Source organism: Panthera onca, chromosome F2 (genome assembly GCF_046562875.1).
Source record: "Panthera onca isolate mPanOnc1 chromosome F2, mPanOnc1 haplotype 2, whole genome shotgun sequence".
Classification (NCBI taxonomy): domain Eukaryota; kingdom Metazoa; phylum Chordata; class Mammalia; order Carnivora; family Felidae; genus Panthera; species Panthera onca.
The window spans coordinates 49,824,026-49,851,705 of NC_138356.1; the positions used below are offsets into that span (position 1 = coordinate 49,824,026).

The window sequence follows — 27,680 nt, forward strand, 5'->3', positions numbered from 1 at the left end:
TATTTTGCAAGTTGTGTTTTGCGACATACTATAGCATCTTGTATGCATAAACCCTTAGTTTTAATATTATATGATTTAGTTAATGTATTAACCTTTAATTTTTTCTAACATGGATATCTCCATATTGTATTCTTTATGGATCTGTAACTGTGGTGAAGGTAGGGATTTTTTTTTCTCTTCTCCCTTTGTAATTATGCTTCATGAAGTTTATCTTAAGAAAAGTAAATATTGAGAGTTGTATTTTGTTAGTGAATTTAATACTTGACATTTTTTGAGTATTTTGATGTTAGGGACTTTTGCTTCCCTTTATTTTTTAATATTTTAACACTTCTTAATAGTAGAAACAATGTTTTCCATCTAAATCAATAATCTAAATTAGTCTTCTAGTTAGATGCTAGTCTAATCCATCTAATCTGGAAAATCGCATCAAGGCTGTGTTCTTGGGCAGTATTAGAGACTGGTAATTTCTGGATTGTTGTAGAATGAATATATTTTATTTTTGATAGAAAAAAAAGTAATGTAAAAACTAAGTAAATATTTTATACAACGCACATCAACTGATGGGATTTCAGAATTAAATACTAATGATATCTTCAGATGTAAACATAGCATTCTTTGATAACAACTATATGTTCCTATCGATAAAGTAAAATTTCATGGTTATGCATTCCATTGCTTAAAGTTGGATCAGTTTCCTCTGAACATAAGATAAGCTTATAAGGCCAAGCTGGAATTCAGTGACTGTCTTTTTAATGATCGTGTGATGTAGTTTGAAAGTCAATTATTTTAAGCTCCCTCAATACATACTCTGGGCATATTTTTCTTCCGTATTTAAAGCTGCATTATGTGTCAGACCTCAAGGACAGAATCAGAAAAAAACAGTACAGCTAGGAATGAGAACGAAGATGTTTAAAAGATAAACATTTTTATTAGTGAGCTTTTAAAAATAGCAGAATATTGTAAAATATTGTACCGTGCTTATTTTAATAGGTAGAAGTTATTATAAGGGTTCAATAACTTTATGGTTGTTAACAAAACTATGGAAAGTAATAATTAGTTTAAAAAATAAACTCAAATCACTTGGTTGAGGAATTTTTCAACAAGATTTTGTCACAGTGGAGCAGTTTTAGTTTGAAATCAGTAAACTTGGTAAACATTTTGTTTTTATATTCTAGATCCATCCTGACCTTTGTGTCATTGAGGCTCTCCTACTAAATAGTTGCTTATTTAGGCTTCATTTTGAAAGGTATCTCTCCTGACCCCAAAGAGACATTCTAAGACACTATGACTTTTAAAAAGCCCTCATAACTGATTAGTTTTTAATTAAGTGAAAGTTCCATTATGCTCTTAAAGTTTTGAGGCTTCTGTTTGATTGCCAGGAATCTTTTTAACAGAATGCTTACTCCTTCCTGAAGGACACGTGTTTATTCAAGTACAATTACATCTGATAATAGGACCAATATTATGTCTGTGGTATATGATGTTCAATGAGAACTTCAACCATCAACAAAGTACACCCTCGGTAAAAACTGCATTTATGTATAAACAGGCCCCATATATGTGCCTTTTTAAGTTAAGTTGATTACAGATGATTTCTCTTTGAACTTGAGGTAATTAAGTCAAAATATAATAAAAGTTGATACATTATATTGGCAAGGGAAAATTTTTGGTTTGCACAAAATTTTGCATAAAATTTGACATCGCATTCATTCTTATGAACTTAATTTTTTTCCAAATAAATTAATGAAAGTAATTATTTTATGTATTTATCTTTAGTAGATTTTTAAAAATTTTCAGAACCAAAATACAGACAACTTTAGTAGGTATGTAGATAGATAAATAGATAGATATTGTATTACTTTGCTTGATTAAAACCCCATTCTTTTTCAAGTTTACACTTTGATGCACCTATATTGAAAAATATTTGTCAAAAATAATTTACCTTAAGTGAAGAAATGGTTTTATGGGGCTTATGAAGTATTCATTATATTTTTAAGTGTCTATTTCAATATAATACATGAAAATATTTTATTTCTTCTTTGTTGGCTCATATGATGGAATGAACCAAAAAAAAAAAAAATACTGTACATTCTCTCTACAAAGTCTTTAGCTTTCTAAGCTTAAAACTATGAACCAAACACAGTTATGACAGTAATGGATACATAAAAGAGAGTATACTTTTACTATCCTTAACTTCTTACTATCTAACTGGCTATTGATAAAAGGAAGCTTTAGAAAGAGTTCTCATGACAACTGCCATTAAAATGGCACCTAAGAGCAGAATGTTTATGGTATAGTAATGATCAAAGGAAAAGTAGGGAGATAGGAACTGTGGAGGCAGTACTCTGCTTCTTCAAGATTTACTGAAGTCTGCAATTCATTAATAGTATATGTGAAATAAGAATTTACATTTTATTACCATTTAAATAAGACATAGCTGCTTAAATGATAAGGTTGAACTATAAGTTTCTCTTTTAAAATGAAGCTGTTTTAATACAAAGTATATGTAATACAAATTTTAATAACAAGGAAGACAAAAATGTCAAAAACTTTTAAAATATATTTTGTGGAACTGTAAATTATACTTTGAGATGATTTAAATGAATGTTCTATCTGCTCATTAAAATTAAGTGATTTTTAATATAATTATGGTTATGACCTATTTATTAATGGATCATATTCATATAAATGATGGAAAAGTGATTAAATGGGCACTTTCAGGTAGTAGTGAGATCATTATCAAATCTTTCATTTTCAGCCTTTTATGTAATATGAATTTTGTATTTTTGTAAATTAAATTATTGGTGCTAGGTGTTACCATATTCCTGATAAGAGTGAAAGCATCAGTGAACTGCTTGTATAATTATAGCACTTACCTCTTTTAAAAAATATTCCAATTAAATGCTATATAATACAATGTCCAAATCAGGTGCCACCATGAGAAGATTTTTTGTTTTTTCTTTGCTTGGCTTTTTATTTCACATGTTTTTATTGGGTCATATAGCATCTAGTAGAAAGAAAATTGACCTGGTAATCAGGAGACCTCTGTTCTATTTATGGTTCTGCCACTGAACTTGTTGTGTGACCTTGGGTAAGTCACCGAACTCTGTCTGCCTCAGTTATTCTCTATAATTAATGGATGAATTAGTTGAGAAGAATTTTGAATGTTTTGAATCCATATAACATGAAGAACATTGCCTCAGTGCCATTATAAAGTAATTCAAGATACAGGGAAATGCTGGGTAGTGAAAGAAGTTGCATTTATGTTGTTTTTTTATGTTTTCTGCAAAAAAAAAAAAAAATAAGTAACTTTTTATTTTAGAGAAGGAATTCACCTACACGGTCATTTCATCCAAGTCCTATCAATTTCATTTTAACATGCAAGGAAATTATTTTAATAGTATGGTAAACATGTATATAGAGAAATTTTGCCTATGAGAAATAAGATATGATAAAAATCAGAATTAATCTATGTTATTAGTATATCTCTGATTTTTCTGTCTTTGAGAAGTGGGTGGACTAGATATGGAAAACAAAATATGGCATATATCATATTAATGTATGGCATACATTTCAAGAGGATAGTCAATCCTCTCAACATAGTCTGGTTTGTAATGCAATTATGATGAGATTTAGTGTCCAATTTTGAATAGATCAAAGATGTGCTCAAACAGTAATAAAAATGACATTACTAAATTTCAAAATGTGTCATTCGTTTTCAGTTCTCTGTAATTCATACTAGAATTTCTCCTTTTTCTAAGAAAACAAGATTTGGTCATCTTAGCAATCTTTTCCTAGTGGAAAGTTTTCATTTTCTCACTCTTCAGAAAAAGAGATAAGTTTGTTATAAGAAAGAATCCTCTTACGAGTTATAATTTCAATATGTCAATGTGCGAAGTATATTTTGATAGAATACGTTTTTCTATATGTCACTCAAAAACTATGATATAACTATTGCAGAAGTGAATGTGGTGCTTTGATTTAAGAATTTTGTGGTACCTGATTCAAAGCTAAGAATGCAATTAAATAGATTTTGGCTTTGTATTTATAGTGTTTGTCTGTGTCAATCATACTAACTCACTAATATCTTTGGAAGAAATTTTTTCCTAGAATGCTGAGTTTAGCAGATATCTCCTGCTCTCAATCACTGTGTAAAATGTCTTCTGAACTTCACTAGTAGAGGAGAAGGAAGTATTTCCAAAATGTGTGCCATATCTATCACAGTAGATATTGGATTTTGATGGGCAAATTTAAATAGAGCTGTCAATGATGTGTTATATGGTGTGTGTAATAATTTTCTGAATAAATAGGTATTATAAGGGAATATGATCGAGTAAAGTTTGTGGAAATTTAAGGTTATTAGGAATTTTTAATATTTAAGTAAAGCCATATCTTTCAGCTACTCTTTTATACTGAGTTTTCTACTTGATAACTCTCCATAATATTTTTTATGATAATATTTTGCTGTACTGAAGTAATTCCGTGGAACATTGGCCTGATAGCCCTACTTTATTTTCATGTGTGCACTCATGCATTTGGGATAGTTGAAAGGTATAGAAATCTGTTGGAACTATTTTATTGTTCTTTTAAAAGTCGATTCAGTTAAATTATTTCCTTTAAATGACAATTAAAAATCCTAAAAGCATTTTCACAGATTTTAAATGGACTCAGGAATGTCTTGAACAATATGGTCATACAAGTAACATTGTTTTTACTAATGGTATCTTTCCTCAGCATCAGTGTTCAGGATTGGGGCTGTCCATAAATAATTGTAAACTTTTGAATCCTCTTTATTTCTACACTAACTTTATTTTTCTGATTCTGCTAACCCGTAATAGCTTAACCAATTCTCCATCAATTCCTCCGTATTATTTTTTAATTTTTTTGCATATGGTACGTATTTTATTATTTCTTCCCTGCAACTGTGTACAGGATTCTTTCTCAAAATGATTTGGGGCCCTTTCCTTCAGTGTCACTTTTTACCTCTTGAGTACATCCACTCACACCCATCTCCTTTGTCTATGTCTGTCCATTACACGATGTGATCACAGAAGAAGTGGACTCCACAAGGAGAAGACATACAGGTCTGTCTCTTCTGCTTTTCTTTGTTACTTTTTCATTTATCTAACTTGTTTTAGAAATTCTTTACTATTTTTTATTCATTTCATAATTTTTCATTTTCCTCTAATATAACAAAATGTTAAATCTTGCAGGCACTTTTAGGTAGTGGTACATTCAACTGTTAGCAGCAACCGCTCCAATTAGATTGATAAAAAAGAAAAAGATTAATATTTACATAATATGTACATATATGTATATGTATTTTTTCCATAACTGGGTAACTAACTCCAGATCCCAATATATGTATCTATGTACATACATATAGGCATACAGTATTTAGTCATTGAAATTAAAGTAACAGATTAATCGTATTTCATTCTTCAACTTATTTTAGACTTAAACCTTGTTTTCAACTTTATGTTACATAATTTTAAAAGTATTTTATTTTTATCATGAGTTCTGCAATGTGCTAGACTGCGGAGAACACTAAAGATCTAATACATGTCCTACACATGCTATCAATATCACCGAGGAGTTATAATATGTGGGGAACATGCTGTGTTTAGGTGCCAGTGTGGATGATTCTAACAATATGTTCTGCAAAGCTATAAAGTCAAATAAAATCTGTTTCAACTAGATGGCCAGAAAAGACTTTATGGCAAAAGTAACACTTGAACTAAATCTCGAACATTCATTCAACACTCATTTCTTGAACTCATGTGATGTGGTACTGTTCTAGGTGCTGGAAATAACAGGATACACGAAATAGCTCCCCATCCTCGTAGGCTTTTTGTAGAGTGAATCTGACAAGTAAATGCAATAATATTACAGGTGCTGTGAGAAATCTATATGTGTAGAAATACAGTGGAATCACAAAGGACGGTGTGATCATTTCCACCTGGAAAGTATGGATATTAGTTCAAGAAAGACTTCCTAGAAGACGTAACATATGAATTAAACATTAAAAACTAGAAAGATGTTGTCCTCATGTGTAGACAACATCTCAGGGAAAATGACTTCAAACAAATTTAGGCAAAAGTGGGAAGGGGAGGGTTTCTGAAGAACATGTAGGATATTGACACATGTGAAGCAAGAGAGGAACAAGATTGGATATTTTTTTCTAGAAAGATTACTTTGGAAACTATATAAAAAGTGGACAAGAGCAGTAGAGACAAAAAGATCATTTATGAGGCTGTTTCACAGATCAGTAAAGAGATGATGATGGGGTGACTTAAGGTATCAATAGAGAAAGTAAAGATGTGAAACCTATAGGACCTACATACTGATTGGATATTACTGATGCAAGAAAAGGGGGAATAATTTCAGGTAACTGAAATGTACAGGTAAATGGGGGCACATTTTATCAAGATAGGGAATATAGGTTGGAAAAGTCTTAGGAAAAAATTAAGAATTCAGTGTGAGGATGAACTGAGTTTGATATTCCTTTGGAATATTCAGGTATAAACATCTATTAGAAGTGATTGAATGTATGGGTCTGGAACTCAGTAGAGAAGTCTGGGCTAGAGACATAGAATAAGGAATCAGCATTTAACTGATTCCATTGGAATGAAGGGAATTTCCAGAAGTATATGAAGAATAAGAAGAGAGCCAAGAATCAAAATTCTGGGATTACCAACATTTTTTTTACATTTAAGGAGAGGAGGGAAGAACAAGAACCAGAAAACCATGATGAAAAGAACCATTGAAAGACAGTGGGATATCTAGAAAAGAACAGAGGTCAAGAAAGGAAAGTGTTTCAAGAAGGATATACTCATCAGAAAAATTCAAGAGAAAGGCAACTATTGTTAAATGTTAACCAATAACAATGTTTGTGTAAATGGTTTTAGTGAAGTTGTGGACCGTGGAAGCCAGATGGAAGAGAAGGAAAGAGAGATCTAAAAGAAAAAAGAATGAGGGTGACTGTAGACTAGGCTTCCTAATAATGGCTTGGGGAAGTTAAAATGAAGAGTAGCTATCCTGGAGGATACAAGGGAGAGTTCACCAAAGATTATGTAGAAGGAGGATAGTTTACATGAAGAACTTAAATTTGTGATGGTCTTTAAGGTCGTGTGATTGATTCATTAGCACACTTCAGACAAATTGTTGGAAGTTTTCAGGCAGTTAGAGGAGAAAGAAAAAGGACGAGGGTGTTGAGGGTGGCCTGCAAGCATAGTGTTTAAAGTGATGTCTGAGATTAGGGAAGATGCTGGTCATGTGAAATCATGCCATGCAGTTAAATCACATTCAGATACAGAGTTTTCCATGAACTGGGAAAGAAGGGCTTTAATGAAAGAATTGGAATTTATAGAGATATTCAGGCTAATGGAGGCAAGTGGAGAGTGTTATTTTCAGAGATTGATTTAGTGATGCTTAGAATTTTCAGATGTTAGACAATTCCAAATAATAGAAAGATACAGGGTTTGATCCTGGGGGTGAATTTCTGAAGTGGGGCTTGGACTACAGTTTGGAAAGGAAAGGAAAGCAACAAACTTTTTTTTTTAATTTTTTTGAATGTTTATTTTTGAGAGAGACAGACAGACAGATAGAGCATGAGCGGGGGAGGGGCGGAAGAGAGAGGGAGACACAGAATCCGAAGCAGGCTCCAGGCTCCAAGCTGTCAGCACAGAGCCCGACGCGGGGCTCGAACTCACGAGCAGTGAGATCATGACCTGAGCCCAAGTCAGTCGCTCAACCAACTGAGCCACCCAGGCACCCCGAAAGCAACAAACTTTGATGTTAGAATTTTTATATAGGCATTGAAGAGCCACTGACGCCCTAAGTGTGACAGAGAATGGGCGAAGGAAGGTAGGGCGGAAGTAGACAGTAACAGCAAGAAAGTATAATGGTATGAACATAAAAGCGATAAATGTTACATGGAATTAGAAAAGTAAACATGTGAAAGGAGAAATGCAGACATAGAAAAATGCTGGTACCACTTCCAGGATTCCCTATTACTTAAAGTATAGGATTTTGAGCCGTTTCTCCTCAAATTGTTTCGGACAGGTAGTGTTCTTGTTGAAGGGGCAGCTTTCCGTTCAGGCTAACAGGTGAGATGAGCATTCTGTGACGAGGCTGAGAACGCATAAGATTTAATGAAAGGCTTCTGGGTTCAGAATTCGCAAGTGGAAAAGATTTAGGATGTGGGCAGCCATGCAGGAAGAAGTGGAGAAGGAAGCTCAGGATAGGTGTGGTTGACAGTACAGATTGGAAAATGTTAAGAATAGATGGTAGGATAGGGAAGAAACGAACTACTGAATATGGTAGGGGAGAAAACACGGAGAAAAATAAAGACCTTAGGCTAAGCTTTGGGAGGGGGAATTCAACAGCTTGAACAAAGGAATCTCTATGTGATGCATAAAGGTAAAAGTACTTTGTTGAGGGAGTTTGAAAATTAGGAAGAGGAGAAGATTGATGATGGAAGCAATTTTTCTTAGGAAAAAAAAATACTATCTAGGACATATGTGGAATGGTTAAAATTTACAGAGGAAAGCGAATGTTCTTGGTTTGAATCTCATGTCCTAAGTTACTTTTAATTTTTATCTAAACATAATTTGAAGTCTTTCTTAGCACAGACTTTAAAACTGCAGTTGTAGCTATTAATCCTTCCTTTCGTTCTGGTGGGAGGAAGCTGGGGTGAGATTTCTCAGCTGTAGACTCTCAACACTGTAAGTGGAGACTTGATCTGTATTCGCTAGCACTGAATAAAGGATTCCACAAACTCTCCAAAGCCTAAAGAAAAATGAGGACCAGTGCATTCCCGTCCAGAACAAAATGAGAGTAAAGAATGATAGAGATGGTAATGAGAGCTTCAGAGAAAAAGGAGGTAATTTTAGAGAGAAAACAGTAAATTTTGTAACAAGCAACTCAGATGGATTTCCAATTGTTTAATAAAAGTTAGATGAAGTTAAAGCTTTTCAAAAACTGACTCGAGACTGTGACCAATAGAATGTAGTATATTAAACTATCATCACATCTTTAATGAATATGTAAGTTGATTATTTTTCTCAATCAATACCACCTATTAGTACCTTGAGCCAAAATGTGATGGAAAATAATTTCGTAAGGCCAGTCATTTTCCTGACATACTAAGTTGAAGCGTGTGTTTTGCATTTTATACCGTAGTCGAAGGACCTTTATTTCTATTATAGGTCCAAGTATAGTCATTGGAATATAATTCTACACAGTGAATGAAGGGATGGAGTTTGATCACACATTTTGAAGCAGGAAATACTCACTAAGTTTAGCCCTTGGCAGATAAAAATCAGGTTTCTTTTAAATGAGAAGAGCAAGTTTTATTAGGGTTTACACGTTTCTTCTTAACTCTTGAGGAATTTTATATGATAGGGCACCTGAGTGGTTCAGTGTGTTAAGTGTCCAACTTTGGTTCAGGTCATGATCTCAGGCTTTGAGAGTTCAAGCCCCACATCAGGCTTCACGCTGACAACGTGGAGACTGCTTGGGATTCTCTCTCTCTCTCTCTCTCTCTCTCTCTCTCCCTCCCCCCCTCTCAAAATAAATAAGTAAACTTAAAAAAAATTCATATGACAATTGTACTTTTTTAGATCATTGTAAAACAGATCTTAGAGACCATTTGAAAGAGAGCTAATGATACAAAAGAGATTTAAAAAATACTATTTGGTAAGTTCCATAAAACAGCATCTGCTCATGTTTTTAAATTTAAGTGTGAACTACACATCTTGCCAGAATTACTTCCAGAGCTGGTCTAGGGCATCTAGCAGTCTTAGTGCTTGTGTAATATATGTTTTCCTCCTAAGGAGATCTCAAAAACAACAAATGTTTTTTCAGCCATATTTCTTACTAATTCCTTAGGTAAATTATTATAATACCAATTATTATATTATTATGTTAGCCAGTTATTACATTATTATAGTTGGTTCTGTGCTACATCAAAAGTTTTAGAAAATATGTTTAAAAAAATACGATTTCAGACTGGCCCATTGGTGTGCCAGGTCTTAATGTTAATTTGAAAAGCTTAACAGTTCAAGTTGAATAGATTTTAAGCGCTTCTTAATAAAAACACAATTGGGAATAACTAACACATACTTTGCATTGTGATTATAATTAGTTTCTAATTTTTAAAAATTTATTTTTAATTTTTTTAAAAACTTTCCAATTCTTTTGAGATATAATCGACATATAATATTGGATTAGTTTGAGGTGGTGCCTGACTGGCTGTTGGGGGAGCACGGGACTCTTGATCTCTGGGTCGTTGAGTTCAAGCCCTAGGTTACATGGAGATTACTTAAATAAACAAACATTGTATACCTTTGAGATATACAGCGCACTGATTTGAATATGTATAAATTGTGAAGTGATTTCTACAATAAGTTCAGTTAGTATTCTATAATTCTTAAATTTTTTTTTTAAACGTTTATCCATCTTTGAGACAGAGAGAGACAGAGCATGAACGGGGGAGGGTCAGAGAGAGGGAGACACAGAATCTGAAACAGGCTCCAGGCTCTGAGCTGTCAGCACAGAGCCCGACGCTGGGCTCGAACTCACGGACCATGAGATCATGACCTGAGCCGAAGTCAGCCGCTCAACCGACTGAGCCACCCAGGTGCCCCAGTATTCTATAATTCTTAATAAAATTATTACTTCACTTTCTGTTAGGGTTAGCTAAGGCAAGTTTTTCAAAATTAACACAATTACAGTATTATTTTTAGCATGAAAACAGTTTCTCTTTTTTGTTTTATTTCTGTGATTATTCTGAATGTTGCCCATTGAGATATATTATTGCAAACCTTCATTTTAATTGTTTTCACATTTGCATGGCATATATGACATGTTTTAAATGCCATGTGCTTTCACTTGACATCTTGTTCTACTTGTGTTATTTCTTAAAAGGGAAAGAGAAGTAACATTAATTGTGGCGGAAATTTAATAAATCTATAAATATGTACACATATAAACACACATATAAGCTGTTACTGAAATTTCCCTGAATCTTTCAGTCATTGATTCATTATCAGTCTTATCATTACACTCACATTCTACCCATTTTTAGGTACTTTTTGTGCATTGATTGTATCCTACCTACATTTAATGGACTTGGTATTATTGATGAAAGTCTAAGATATAGATATTTAAGGTTTGCTCAGTCATGAAAAACATAACTCTCTAGTAGACTGAAATTGTGCCATAAAATGTAAATCAGGGTGCCTGCGTGGCTCAGTTAATTAAGCATCTGAGTCTTGATTTCGGCTCAGGTCGTGATGTCCTGATTCATGGGATCGAGCCCCACCCCTCACGTCAGGCTCCGCACTATTAGCTTGGAGCCTGCTTGGGGTTCTCTCTCTCCTCTCTCTCTGCCCCTACCCCCTTTCACTCTCCCCCAAAATAAATAAATAAACATTAAAAAAAATGTGAATCAGTTTCTAAAGAGGCATGGAGTGTCAACTGTATGATCAGTACTCTAGACACAGCAGCCTGGAATGTTTTATGTAAGTTTAGGTTGAACATTTTATTAAGTAATATTGTGATATTTTAACCAAAAAAAAAAAAAAATCAAATGAAATGACATAGGTGCCTGTATATGTGCATATATATAAAAACATATCACATCTTATGTGAAAACTCCTATTAATAAAGGATAATACTAAGACTAATTTTCTAAAGCCTATAAATAGTCAAATATAAAAGAAGAGAGTTAAGAAAGTTGTTGAAACGTGAAACAGTTGGAATGCCCAAATGTGAAATAAGAATGGTCTGAGTAGTTCTTCCTCGGGTGGTGGGAGGGAAATTGGAAAGAAGATTTGAACAGGAGTCAAGAGACCTAGTTTTAGCTTCGGTCTTTCCACTGAGCTGTGTGATCCTCGACACGTAATTGGAGATCTTTGGGTTTCAGCTATCTCACTTAAATTGAGGTTTGGAATGCACTGTTTTTTAATGCTTTATGGATGTAAAATTCCATCTGCCTTGGAAGATACATCCTGAATTTAAGAAGTTACTGCTGAATTCTCAAAGCATTATTCGTGCACTCTAAATACCTTAGCATTCTATTTTACCTTGGCCTATTGTCTACCTTAACTCTCTTTTCTGAAAATTTCAGTTATTGGGGAAAATATGTGTTCCTGTAAGAAACGTTAGTCTGAGAAGCAGTATTAGAGCACAGACTCTGGAACTAGACTCCCCGATCAGCACCACCGCTCCTGTGCTGCGTGATCCTGAGAAAGTTACTCTTTGTAGATTCCTCAGATACCCCTTCTCTAAGACAGAGATAATAATACCGTATCAAAGGGTTATTGTATGTATTAAATTTATTAATATATAAACTGTAAGTTACTTAAAAACTGTGTCTGGTACATTGTAAGCATGATGTAAGTGAAGCTATTTTTTTAATTGTTTCATAAAATACATTAGAAACCAGAATTTTTATTTTGAGTCAAGTGTACTGAAGCCCAGGCATTTTAGTCATCCAGTCTATAATACAGAATTATTTTTGTTATATGCATTACAAATATACGAGTTTGTGGCTTCTAGTTTAGGACGTAGCTGTCATACAGACCTGGGCATCAGAACCGCTGCACCTGTACTGTTGAGCGTTACCATTTCTGGGACAACAGAGTTGGGTAGAAAGCGTGAACATTGAAATCAGATAGTCTCAATTCTTATCCAGGTTCTGTCACTCACTAGGGATATAACTCTGGGCTGCAGTTAGATTAAAGGGTTAATTATATTTTAATAAAATCATGAAAAAGTTTTTCTCTGAAAAGAGAAAGCCTTTCTAAAAATAAAAGTAATGAAATTTAAAAAGAGAGACTTGACTACAAGTCAAGTTATACCTTGGCAGGTATAAACTTCAGAAGATTAAAATCAGCATAAACAAATTAGAAGGCAAACAGCACACTGGGAAACATATTTGCAGCAACTCGGAGTATTAAGAGCCTTAATGCCTGAATCACTTTGACAAATAAACTATGTACTCTGTAAAACTCTAACAGAAAAATGGGCAGAAGACGTACAGACGTTTCACCAAACAGGAAATTTAGTGGACAGTAAATGTATAAAAAAAAATTTATTCCAAAAAATCCCACATTTTTATTCCAATCATAACCAAATAGATAACTTAAAGAAAATGAGATACTATGTTTCACCTATTTTGAAAACAATGCTTTAATGCTGGTGAGAGTGTGATATAAGAGTGGCAGCATAATTTACTATAATCTTCCTAAAAAGTAATTTTTCAATAGAAATCAAGAGCCTTAAAAATATTTACAGACTTCTGCTCTGTTGGAAATGAGCTCAGATAAAAATATATGTATGAAAGTTTCACTAAGGCATTATTTGTAGCAGCGAAAAGGATGTTACCATGAATGTTGAATAATGAATGCGTATGCAACCATTTAACTGAATAATGCTATTAACAGAAATTACAAGCACTTATTTTGATTTTTTTTTGTAATTTGAAAAAAATTGAAAGCGATAATATATGTAAGGAACTTGTGACAGAATTTTCAACATACTAGAAAGTAAAAAGATGATAGTTCCTATTAATTATTACTACTAAATCAAGTTATACCAAAGATTTCATTTTTCAGACATATGTATAATGTAAATAATGAATAATAAAATTGAGTCATTATTTAAAATAAGAATAAAAATAAAACAGGAATAAAATTCCTAAGCAGAGACTATTAAAATCTCTGTAAAATGGCCCAATAATCTGTCAGCTTGACTATGTTAGACTCAAATCATTCTCTAGGTATCATAACGACATATTAAAGTGTCCTCTACCATATATGCTTATATAAAGGAAGTTATTCCTGAAATTCTTACTCTAGTGTTATAAAAGTATTTCACATCTGAAAAATTCATTTGTTCAACAAGTATCTACTAAACATTTTCATATACCAGGCGTATTCTAGGTGCTGGGGGCATAACAGGTCTCTCCCATCATGGAAATTATACTCTTGGGAGAGCTAATAGTCACTAAACAAGGTAAGTTTAGATTGTTATAATTCTATTTAAAACCCTCTGTGCTTAGCACAGCCGGGGTGGGAAGGCATATATTTTTGATGGAGGGATCCAGGAAGTCTTTCTGAAGAGGTGATTTTGAACTAAAACAGAAGAGTAAGAAGAAACAAAGTATGAAAGGAGCCAGGAGATACACAACTAAGATCAAGAATTAACTTGTTTTGAACAAGCTGAGTTTTGGGCACTGATGGCATATCCATGTGGGGATCGCTAGCAGATAACTAGAAATGTGCATTATTATTATTATTAATTATTATTATTATTATTATTACTATTATTATTATTATATCTTTTGAGAGAGAAGGGGAGAGTGAAAGAGAGAACAGAGGAGGGGTAGTGAGAGAGGGAGAGAATCCTGAGCAGTCTTCTTGCTGTCAGCACTAAGCCTGACACGGGACTCAATCTCATGAACCATGAGATCGTTATCTGAGCCGAAATCAAGAGTCAGACGCCTAACCAACTGAGCCACCCAGGGGCCCCCAACTAAGATGTGAATCTCAGGCTTACAGGAAAGTAGATGAAGGTAGTAGCCTTCAGCATTAAAGTGACAGTTGAAGCTATGGACTGAGGCAGAATCACTCAGGAATAGAATAAAAAGAAAAGTCAATGACAACACTTTAGGAAATGTGTATATTTGAAAGAAGGGCTAAGAAAGATAAGCCAACAAAGTAGTCTAATAAAGAGTGAGCTGAATGAGTGTCAGAAAAGTGCAGGCCAAACACTTGGAGAAAATACCAATTATAGTTTAATAAATCTATCAAATGCTGCAGTGAGGTGTGATAGAATGGTGCTGAAGAATGGTCACTGGATTTGGAAAATATGACATTACAGGGAATTTAAGAAATAAGTTTCAAAGTAAGTATGGTAGTCGAATTTTTTCTTTGAGTGAAGTCACCATGAAATAGTAGAGAACCCCAAGAAGACGAAGTTCTTACTAAATGAATCAGCAGTAACCAAATAACATGTGTTGGAGACACATAAAAGGCTCTCTCCTTTGGGATAGTCATACTTTATAGCTCACAAGTGCTCAGTCATGTAAAAACTCATTGTTTTTATATTACGTATAGTGGGTCCCACTTACGAAACTTGCAGTGGTGATAAATAATTGATGCTCAGGATCTTCATTCCACACATTGCAGATTTTACTCTTGAGAAACTCAGAATTACCTCAGATAAGTTTTAACATGGTGTTAGTCATAGAACTAGGATTCACTGATAAAACGAATTTTTACTTTGCATTCTCTCACAGATTTCTTTGGGTTAATAAGTTCTTTTACAATGAGGTTGACGTTTTGGATAATTAAGTCCCTGTGCTATAAGTTATTTTAATACATAATTGAGCTTAGGACCCATTGGAAGTACTGTTGTTATTTCTAGTTTCCAGATTGAAAATTTCAGGTATAGATCAGTTCATAACTTATTCCAGCCATTTGAAGCTGGAATTTAAAGCAGTTGAGCTCAGTGCCAGAATCTATGCCCTTAACCTCAGGAAGTGGGGTCTTTACCTGTGACAAGGTGGAGGATGTAGAAACGTGAAAGCCGAGAAGCTGTGACATGCGTGGGGGACACCATGAGAGAACAAAGCTACATGTCTAGAAAAAGAAAAGAGAGGAATTCGGAAGGGGATGTGGAATGTCAACAGACTGTCTAGTTTGCGGTTTCATTTAGGATCCTCAATGTAAGTAGTAATCCCCTGTGGGTATTTGGAAGGTTGAATGAAAGTCAGCCGAGTCTCTGGCTTAGGTGTTTTCATCAAATCCCTAGCTGTCATTATCTGAGGGTGAGCCTACCTTTTATTCCACTTTCTTCTTGGTATTGAAGAGAAGATTTCAGGAAATGTCCCTATTGGTGAAACGTTTAGGATGCCTACCTTTGAATTCTGAGGGAGTGTCAAACTGCAGGACGTGAGGTCCTCCGTAGAGTCGTTATAGCTCCCTTGACCAATAACAATGTTCACGAGCACCTTTGGAAAAAGGTACACAGCTTGATATCTAAGCATGAGTATTATTTAAAATCCTCGTATGTAATAGTTCCTTTTCTCATTATAAATAATTAACCCCAATTTAGGTGATCCGAATTTAAAGACATTTCAGTATTTACTTAGCTAACGGGGATGAGATTGTATAACAACAATTAAAATGTACATTTTTTCCTTTAATCACACTATTGCTGCATAAACTTCCCTCATTTTATCCCAATTGATAACTCAAATGAGTAATCATTTTCTAGGATGATCACTGTGGATATTCAGAGGAGATGACTATTACAGATCTTTTCTCTATCTGTTCTTATATTGGAAGCGTATGTCACATTTGCTGTTTGCAATCATAATTTAATTGATTTTAGTAATTTTTAAAAATTTAAATATAAACATTTTTCTTTTTCTCTACTCAGTTAAATTTTCCAAGCACAATTTAATCTTCCTTGGCTTGCTTGTTGTTGGCAACATGTTGTTATCTCTAAAGGAAATGTAAGGACTTAACAACTTTTATGCATACCATCATTGAAAATATGAAGTGAAATATTATACCTAACAATTGACATCTGTTTTACTCTTGGAAATTTGGCCCTGTTTATGTCACTCCTCTCTCCATTTGGTAATAACCCCTTTCTGATTCTGTTCTTGGAGAATAGGAAGTTCATTATTCCTTTCATTATAGTTTAGGGGATACGATCACATGTGTTTGGATCCTTTTAAGAATCTCAACTTTATAAAAGAATTCCACTTTGAATGACGTATCACCCCTTATCTGCCTCTTTGTTGCCCTGACTTAAGAAGGTAAAATATTTTCGTTACCTTAAAAATATGTATGTTATGGGGCGCCTGGGTGGCTCAGTCGGTTAGACGTCCGACTTCGGCCCATGTCACGATCTCATGGTCCGTGAGTTCAAGCCCCGCGTCGGGCTCTAGGCTGATGGCTCAGAGCCTGGAGCCTGCTTCTGATTCTGTGTCTCCCTCTCTCTCTGCCCCTCCCTCGTTCATGCTCTGTCTCACTCTGTCTCAAAAATAAATAAACGTTAAAAAAACATTTAAAAAAATATGTATGTTATCATTTTAATGCCATAGTAAGTATAATTTATTTTTTAAGCTTTTATTTAAATTCCAGTAGGTTAACATACACTGTAAATCTGAGTTTCAGGTATACAATATAGTGATTTAATACTTTTCCTACAATATCCAGTGCTCATCACAACAAGTATACTCCTTAACCCCCATCACCTATTTAACCCATAACCCTCCTCTTCTGTGGTAACCATCAGTTTGTTCTCTATAGTTAAGAGTCTGCTTTATGATTTGCCTCTCTCTTTTTTCCCCCTATGTCATTTTGTTTTGTTTCGTAAATTCCACATAGGGGTGAAATCATATGGCGTTTGCCTTTCTCTGACTTAATTTGCTTAGCATTATACTCTCTGGCTCCATCATTGTTGCAAATGGCAAGATTTCATTCTTTTTATGGCTGAGAAATATTCCATTGTGTGTATGTATGGAGGGAGAGAATCCCAAGCAGGCTCTGTGCTCTCAGTGCAGAGCCTCACATGGAGCTCTGTCTCACAAACTGTGAGATCATGACCTGAGCTGAAGCGAAGAGTCAGACCCTTACCTGCTGAGGCACCCAGGTGCCCCCTCAGCATTTCTAAGTATACTTAAACATTTATTTCTAAATGAACATAAATGCAAAGTTGCATTTAAATTTCTTTATTATGCTCCTCTCAAACAGTCCATGCAGTCTGTGATATGCATAAGAGTGAATGCAGTTGAAATATCTCATGACTTGCGTTAATTAGGCCCCAGATGTGGGACACAGTGTTCTTTCATAATATGTCATACCCAAATATAATAAGATGGGGACAAGTCATCTACACAGGGCAATAATATGTGTTACTCTGTGGGTTATCTCTTCCTTAATGTAGATTTTATCCATCAGGAAGATGGCAGAATATTTAAAGGGCTTAACACATATAGGGAATAGTATATTAACCCAATGAATCCGACTCATGTTTGTATCTTTTTTAAAAAAAGAGTTTATTTTGAGAGAGACAGAGAGAGAGTGAGTGGAGGCGGGGGGTGCAGAGAGAGAGGGAGGGAGAATTACAAGCAGGCTCTACACCGTGAACACAGAGTCCAGTCGGGGGTTTGATCCTGACCTGAGCTGAGACCAAGAATCAGACGCTTAACCAACTGAGCCACCCAGGAGCCCTATCACATTTGTATCTTTTATCAGTGGTTATTGCACTTTCTCTTAGAAACAATATTAACAATAACCATTGTATTCCTTCTCCAAGGGACTTTTACTTAAAAATTTAGTTTCTCCTTTAAAGTGTATCTTGTTTTTTCAAAGATACAGGAATTATGACTAACAAGTTAAAAATAACTAAGTTGATAGAAAGTTACTAATATTTTCTTTTAAACATGTCAGTATACGTGGGGGAAACATACAGTAAAACAATAGCACTTGATCTTGTCTGAAAGATCCTCCTAGCCTCCTAGATTAGATCATCCTTATGATTCTTTTTGCTGGGCAAATTCTCTGGTTTAATGAACTTTTCTTTTTTTTTTTTTTTTTTTTTTAATTATTTTTTTTTTCAACGTTTTTTATTTATTTTTGGGACAGAGAGAGACAGAGCATGAACGGGGGAGGGGCAGAGAGAGAGGGAGACACAGAATCGGAAACAGGCTCCAGGCTCCGAGCCATCAGCCCAGAGCCCGACGCGGGGCTCGAACTCACGGACCGCGAGATCGTGACCTGGCTGAAGTCGGACGCTCAACCGACTACGCCACCCAGGCGCCCCTTAATGAACTTTTCAATACAGTTTGTGTCTACCTCTCTTTCCCAGGCTTGCTCTTAGAGTGCTCTCTCTGTCTCTTTCTCTTTCAATCTCCTCCCACCTTCTTTCCTCCCTTCCTCCTTCGTTGTCTTTCTCCTACCCTCTATTCTTCCTTCATCTCCTTTCTGTCCCTGTCTCCTTAGACACACACACATACACACACACACACACACACACACACACACACACACACTGTAAATTTGAATAAATGCAATGCCAGGGCAAACAGAGTAGGAATTTCTAGACCAGGTATAATACTTCTAGAAATACATTCCAGAAATATATATTTCTAGATATAATATAAATATACCCTATTTATATTAATGAAATAGATATGATAATATAAAAGAACAAACACTTAAACATTATTTTGGCCTCATAATTAACCAACCAGATAGTTACATAGCAGAAAGAATCAGAGAGAGTATCCGGTCCCAAACGATTAATTTTACAGAAAGTGAATTTTATATCCGGAAAGGTAAATTAGGTACTTACAGTTAGAAGGCTTGTGAAATTAACACTTAAACCCAAGTATTTTCTCTTCTTATCTTTTAAACCAGTGCTGTTTTTAAGATTTTAGATTCATTCCTGTATAGCGTAAATACACCCATCACCCTAAATCTGGACAGTTGCAAAGCCCCATCAACCCTGTGATGGTTATCTGCACTGCACTCTCCATGCACAAAACCGTGACCTTCCCCTGTAGCCCAACCATATCCTGATTTTAAATGTTGAAACCTAAAATGGTGCTAAAATCTAAGTCATCTGAGTGATAAAACCTCAGTAAGTCTATTTACTGAATTTAGATGTCAAAACCAGATATGCTCTGTTTCCTCGTATCACTAGGTCACTCTTAATAACGTATGTCCGAAAGTAGTCTAAATGTCACTTTCTTTTGACTATAGGAAAAGGAGTCTGTGGAGTTTGCTATAGCATCTCCTTTGAAGTGTTATTTAATGAATATGGCAGAGAGGTAGCAGAGAAACAGCAGACAGATACATACAGTAGCAGGTAACCTAGATATCCAAAATAGATTGTTATGGTTTAGAACGCAATTTAAAAGCCTATGAGCCTCAAGGTAGTACAACAGTTTTGTAAGTTTCTAGAGTCTTTATGTTTCAGTTAATTCCAAGTTTGACTTAGGCATATATGGAGTTCAGTTTTCCTACATTCTTAGGAATGAAAAAAAAGATCATTTTATAAGCAAACACATTATAAACCAAATCAAATTATATCTTTCATTCCCAATGTGTTAACTCCTAGTAACCACAGTAGAAACTTCTTCAGAATTGATTTATTTGGAAATAAGTATTCCTCAAAACTTGTATATCTTAACTACTCAGTTTAAGCTTAAGTGTGTTCAAGCAAAGGGAAAAGAGACAAACCAAGAAACAAACACCTAAGTATAGAGAACAAACTGATGGTTGGGTGAAGTAGGGTATGGGGATTAAGGAGGGCACTTGTGATGAGCACCGGATGTTGTATGAAAGTGTTATCACTATATTGTGTACCTGAAATTCATATTACACTGTGTGTTACCTCACTGGAATTTAAATGAAAACTTAAAAAAAGATTGTTTACACTTTAAAACAAAATGCTTCCATTGGCCCCAGTACTGATGCAGAAATAATTTAGTACATAATTTATCATTTTTATCCCCATATTTATTTGCATACTTTTAAAATGTAACTTGTTCCAGTGTTAAATAACAACCCAAATGCTTTTATTTAAAAAATAAATATATATCCCTAAGATAAATTTAGCAATGAATGGCTGTATATTTACATTAAAAAAATTATTTAACATTTGTTTCCAAAGCATTTTTATCAAATCATTACAAAACCATAGGTTTTCAAACTGAATAATTTGTCCTTTTTCACAAAAATATGATGCCGTGTGTTTTTTAAAGTATTTTATCCTGTATAGTGTATAGCCATGTAGACATTTTATAAACTACATATTAACCCCAATAAGAAAACAATAGCACTTAATTTCAATAACCAGTGATAACTGCTAACATTCCGGTATAGAAATCTTCATTTTTTCCCCTTATCCCTTTGTCTTTTGTATAGGTTATGTGCATATATATTTTTATGAATATATATATAGTTTTTTAGATTATAGTTCAGAAACTATAGTACTATATCACCATTTAATGTTTTATAATTACTAATTGCAGTGTCTTTATATTTACGGACGTGAATGCACATGCACATCACATGCACTACTTCATGGATGCGTTTATCTTATAGATACACCACGAGTGCAGTTCACCAACCCCTGTAGTCGGACACCTAGAGTTTCTTCTCCCAGGCCTTTACAATTTTCAAGCAATGTGGCAGTAAATATACCTGTATGTACATCCTGCACATTGATTTATGTCTTTAGGAACAACCCTGGGAAGTGAAATTTCAGGTTCAAAAACATGACCATTGTAAAGCCTTTTGATGCACAGCACCAAATATGTAGTATTTTGAAACAGTTTACTTTTTATCATTGTACATCAGGTACTTTGGAAAACATTCCTATAAATGACCATCAGTTTTTTTGTCAATAGCTGTCAATGACTGTCAATCTGAAAAATAAGTTTCTTCACAGTTAGCCGATATTGAAAGAACAGTTAAAATATTCAGTAAAATCAGGGACAATATTTTTTTTAATTACTCTGCCTTTGAAAATAAAATAATATAGGGGCGCCTGGGTGGCTCAGTTGGTTAAGTGGCCGACTTCGGCTCAGGTCATGATCTCACAGTCCGTGAGTTCGAGCCCCGCATCGGGCTCTGTGCTGACAGCTCAGAGCCTGGAGCCTGTTTCGGATTCTGTGTCTCCCTCTCTCTGACCCTCCCCCGTTCATGCTCTGTCTCTCTCTGTCTCAAAAATAAATAAACGTTAAAAAAATTTTTTTAAAAGAAAATAAAATAATACAACAAAATACTACATTTCTCATTTATCTCATATATATTTTTATTTATTCTTATTTATCTCATTATATCTTATGTAGCCATTTTTAACAATGTCTATTCTTATTCTTCTGACTAAAAAGGTATCAATAAGTTGTTTTTATAGTCTACCCTACTGAAAGTAGAAAATAGACACATGTAACCATGCTTTCTCCTGTGCAATTGTCACCTAGAAGTAAGCAAATAGCTACATACACTGATCATACCTTTTTCTTTATTGCATTCATTTGGTACATACCTAAATGCTGAGTTTAGCACTTAGAGATTATGTGAATTTGGCCCTTTTAAGCCTTGTTCGTTTGGAATACGTGAATTCTGTCATTGTCACCATTATAGTCTGTAATCTTGTTTCGTTTTGTGCCTCTTCAACCTTGTATTTTCTCACAAGAAAAGTCTTGTAAACTAGGATTCAATGCGATAGTTACCAAAAGTAATTTTTTCCTTTCCTTAATAGTTTGGCAAAATATACTTAATTTTTAAAAAATATGTTTCTACTATACGTATAATACACTTCTTTAACTTCAAAAATTGTCTCAGATAAAATTTTATGTTCAGATTACATTTATTATATCTCTATGTATTTCATGAAAATCAATTAGATTTGTTAAAGCGGCCCTTTATCACATTGTAATTAATTATTTGGGAAGTTTCAATAGAAGACAGTTTTCTATTTCCTATAATGGATCTCTTTACCAGTAGGATACTTTTCTCTCTAAGGATATTATTGTTTGTGAAGTGTTTATCTTATGAGAATAGGTCAATAAAAATGTAGAAAAGGAATGGAACACTTCACATGAGCCAAATAGTTTTGGAGAGAGAAATGTGTGGTTTGTCCTAAGGATTAGCCTCCTGGGAGAATTTAAAGTTCTAAGCTAAACGTATATTTATACAAGTTTGTTGACTGTATATCCACTAAGATAGTCACTTGAGAGATCATTAGTTAAGGCTCTAACAAAAATTTTTTTTCGTTTAAGGACTGTCTATAGATGATAATTGAGTCTGGAGATGAAAGATGTGTTTGAGATTGGAATTTAGTTGATAACATACTTAAATAATTATATCACTCTATTTGCATCTTTGTTTACTTAGAGCAAATACAGATTACTATTCTTCTTAGGCCCTCCAATGATCTGTTAAATATAAGTGATGTTCCATAAACCTGATTCTACAAAATCTTTAAACCATTACTAAGGAGAAAGGCTCTTTTGCAAAGCAATATTAAATCAGTGTGGGTTTTTTTGTTCGTTATTTTAATAAAAAAACATTATGCTTTAATGCAGGGATCAGCAAACCATTGCCCACAGACCATATCTGGCCCGCTGCCTGCTTTGTAAATAAGGTTTTAATAGAACATTGCCACTCATTTGTGTATGCACACTCTATACCTGCTTTCATGTTACAATGGCAGAGTTGTGGCAGAAAACGTACGGCCTGCAAAGCCTAAGATATTTATTATCGGGCCCTTTTACAGAACAAGTTTGTCAACTTCTGCCAGTATATATCACATGACTGCCTAGGAATTAGAAAGAATTTAATGTAGCTTCATAGGAGGCTGATGTCCAGAAAATAGTCTAAATATTAGAAAATGCATATGTATGTGTGTATGTGTATATGTATCTATATGTATGTTACATAAATTTATATATGTATATATAAAATGTGTTTTAACTTCTTTGTCTATTGGTGCTATTCGAATTAATATAGTATCTTGCTACTATGATATCAAAATGAAACTTTTTAAAAGAACTTCCCACTCAATTTAGTTAATTAATATTCTTTACACATAATTTCTTTGATGCGGGGATAGCTTTTTTTGTTCCCTTGCCCTTGAAGAAAATAAACATGTTTTCCTGAGAATATCTCTGGAGGTACAAATAATTCCAATGTTGTATTTTAATAGACAAGTAGACATTTATACTTGACTGTATTTCACATTCGTATCATGGAAGCACTCACTTGATTTTATGTTTTATTCAATTTATATTAACTTTCCCAACACCCTCATCCCCTATTTTATAATTTGGCACAGAATTAATCACTCAAATCATTACTAAAACAAGACTCTTAAAAAGAATAATTTGGCTCACTTTATTGAATAGTTGACTTAAATTTTCTGTTATACTTAGAGGTCATGGAATATAGACTCTTTTATTCAAGATACATTCTTTTATTCAAGATTTTCGTACTCCTTTTTGGAATTTTTTCCTTTTTTAAATCTTATTTTAATTAACAGATTTTTACTCAGAATTTGTCACTGACGAGAATTATCTGATATACAATGACATTGTTTTCAGGATGACTACTAAAATACTTATTTTTGAATGGGCACACTTTTGTCTAGAGATCTTAACTTGCGGTTTCTAAAAAGTTAGGATGTTAAGCGAAGGGCATATATGTGTATGCTTACATTTCTACCCACACTCAGTGGTTATGAATTTACATGACAACATTTTGTTGTAGATACCCACTTGAGCCCAGTAAGCTGTGATTATTTTTCCCAGTTTGTATATTTGTAGTATGCAATTGAGATTTTGTTTTTCCATTATGCATATTTATGAGAAATGGAATTTTCCTATAAAATCTCTTTGATTAAAGTTATAAATATACCTTAAAAACATTTTTTCATGTTTGCTAAGATTTGCTAACTGAATTTAGTTCTTGTTCTAAGCAAAGTTTTTAAAGACCCTCTTGATACCTATAATTGATGTGTTTGTAGGTAGGACCTGTTATAGAGAGTATTAATCTTATTTTATAATAGGCTTACCATCTCACTTTCTCACCTCCTTCCATGTTTTGTTTTGTTTTGTTTTGTTTTTTTCTGAAATGATTTCAGTGTCTTTACTGGCATGGTATGTTCTCAGGAGTATTATTCCGAGTGCTTCTTTCTTGGCCCTGGTTCTAGAAAATTCAAGTTCAAAAGATCCATACAAGCTGGGGCAACCTGCTTTCACACATGTGCTAGTTTTATGATAATGGTTTCTAAACACAACTGTAAAATTGTATTTGAAACCAATTAGACTTACAACTATTTTTCAGTAAATAAAGCAAATCCTGATGAATTATAGGCTAAAGTTTTATAGTATTATTGCTGTCAAGTTTATGTGTTATCAAATATATTCTCCTGGACGTACATGTACCAGAAAGTGTTTTCTCTCTAGTTGAGATTTGTTGTTCTGTTAAAACTCATTTACATCTTACTCAGATTAAAACTTTTTTTCTTACATATTTAGTCATCATGCTTTTGTTCACCAAATTGAATACTTTTAATAAACTCAAGAAATAATAGATGACAATTAATTTGTACGTACTACCTTGAATGAAAGTGATATATCAGCCTAGCATTTCTTCTATTATACATCCTGTAAGTGGGGCTCAGAAATAAGAACTGAACATTAATTTTATGGGTTTTTTTCTACTCGATAGGTGCTATGGATATAGACGAGAGAAATCGCCAAATGAAAATTAACAAATACAAACAGGTAGCCGGATCAGACCCCAGACTGGAGCAAGATTACCATTCAAAGGCAAGACATTTTTCTTTTTAAAAGTTGTAAGATAATCAATTAATCATATGAAACCATCAGGTTTTCTTCAACTTCTGAATGCACATTAGTTAGACACGAACATATAATGCAATGGCCCCATGATTATTATTATGCTAAAATTTATAATGTGTTTATATTTCAACTTTTAGGGATAGAAATTGCCTTATTAAAAAATCACTATATAACATAGGAGATTAAAGAAATGAAAATCTTCAATGATCTAAAGAACTAATCTTTTAGAATTTTTTATTTTATAAAATCTAAAAGGCCCCAACACCCTCAAAATGTTTAGGGAGAATAGCTGTGGTTTTCCCATACCTAGGAATTTTTTTCAATTTCATAGTATTTTAGTTGAATCTGGTTTATTAAAGAGTGGTTAGAACAAAATACATACCCATGAGCTCTTGTAAGGAGCTCAAAAGGTTTTTTATTGAGAATCCTTTTGAGCTCCTTTTTGGGAATAAGTTGAGGTATGAGATCTACTGAGGGAGACTCTTCTCCTTCACTGCCTTTATATTTTCAAAACATTTTTAGGTTCATGATATCATTCATGGTCAAAGTCATGAAAAGACTTTTCTCTGATGTAGCTATTTAAGATTTTATAAGAGAATGAAAATAGCAAAACTTATGACATTTAATTACTACGTGTTCTGTGACTCAGTAATGTAATCGTTGCAATCATGCAATACTTGTGGTCTATATCTGTGTATTAGAGAAGAGCTGTTTGGATTTTTATACATTAGGTTTATTTTATCCTTACCTACTTAACCTTCAGTTTCTCTCCATTATACTCCATTCTTTGGTAAAGTCAAGACTTACTAAGTAAAGCGTAACTGGCTAGGTTGGATATGCATATGTGGTAGGTAGCACAGGTTTCTAGTTTCCCCCGAAACTAGAAACTAGGCCTAGTTCCTAGATCTAGTACAACCTAGAAGAGGCAGAGATTCCTACATCAGCATCATCCTCCAAACCACCAAGCTCTTCCTCAAATTACATGAATACTCACATGGTGCATGTAGAATTGTTCATCATGGAATTCTGGTGTGCTAGAAATGACATAGGCCTAAAGCCAGAGAAAGGTAAATTCAAGACAAATAAAAATAGCCTTGCCTTTACTCAGCAGGCCCTAAACTTCTGTAATTTTTTTTCTAAAATAAAAATATGAATAACTTCAAATAGGTTCAGTGGATTTCATGGAAAATAGTTTTGTAGTGATATAGTACTTCAGACACATCCCTAACCTTTTCAACTTGATGTCAGAAATGATATCTGTGTCTTCCCAGACTTTGTTGTATTTCTTCTTAGGGCTAAATAGATACACTTTTTCTTTTGTGGCATCTCTTCTACTCTAATCTCTCATTTATTCATTTTATAGAATCCAAATACCAAGGCATGTAGTCCTAATAAAATAAGATATTAAAACTTGTAGAAACATGTCTTCCACTGACACCCGTTTGTTTTATTTGTTTATCTCCAAATATACTTTCGGAAAGAATATAGATGATTTTTTAAAATACATAGAATACTCTCAATAATATTGAGGCCAAACGATGTGTATATATATGTATATGAAAATTAATATGTAGAGTTTGATGTTTATTTAAGTAATAATGTTTATTTTTTTAATTAGCCATATTTATTATTTTTAAATGATCTCAGAAGATATTTTTTGAAAGGGTAGCCCCTAACATTTCAATAGAGAATGCTGTGCAGTTCATTGGTACAGTATTTATTTGGAGCTCAACTCTGGAGAAATGATGCTCTTTTTAAAATAGTAATGTTTTCACAAAATTATCACAAAATATTTTTATTACAGCATAACTGCTGTATATAAAGCCATATTATCATTTTCTGTTTCCTTATTTATCTCCCTAGAATTAGGTAATATAGGCCACATAGTGTGCAGAACTTTTCAAATGTGGACCAGAGGTCTATATTAATCCATTTAACTCTTAATCTAATACACTAAGTTAGTGTTCTGGGAGCAGGGGACAATGTAGAAAGGAGAAGAGTTTTTCTCCATTCATTTTGCACACCTGATCCTCGTACTTGTCACTTTGTTCCCAGCAGTTTTGTCCTTTAAGGACCCATTCGCCAATTTCAAAGAGGCCCATCACAAGGCAAGCAATCCAACTAAAGTAATTTACGTTACAATATGAATAAGACAATGCCGAAATAGTGTCATTTTTAAAAAACCTTTAAATACAACTAAAACTCACATTGATAGAATTGCAGGCAATAACAATGTAAAAAAAAACTCAGTTAAAAACAAAGTATTTTTGACAAATAC

At 33.8% G+C, this 27,680-nt stretch overlaps 1 protein-coding gene across 49 annotated transcripts in view; it reads left to right on the forward strand.

The window, feature by feature from the left end:
- RIMS2 (regulating synaptic membrane exocytosis 2) overlaps nucleotides 1–27,680 on the forward strand; it is a 602,465-nt gene that overhangs the window by 425,550 nt on the left and 149,235 nt on the right. For 25 of the 49 annotated variants that reach the window (XM_060611071.3, XM_060611075.3, XM_060611084.3 and 22 more), the window contains 2 exons: nucleotides 5,052–5,084; nucleotides 25,269–25,369. The exons of 16 other annotated variants lie outside the window; for them this stretch is intronic. In XM_060611071.3, the coding sequence (XP_060467054.2) occupies nucleotides 5,052–5,084; nucleotides 25,269–25,369 (134 nt within the window). The remainder of the gene's footprint in view (nucleotides 1–5,051; nucleotides 5,085–25,268; nucleotides 25,370–27,680) is intronic. 8 more of the 49 variants (XM_060611078.3, XM_060611089.3, XM_060611125.3 and 5 more) reach the window with 2 other exon arrangements.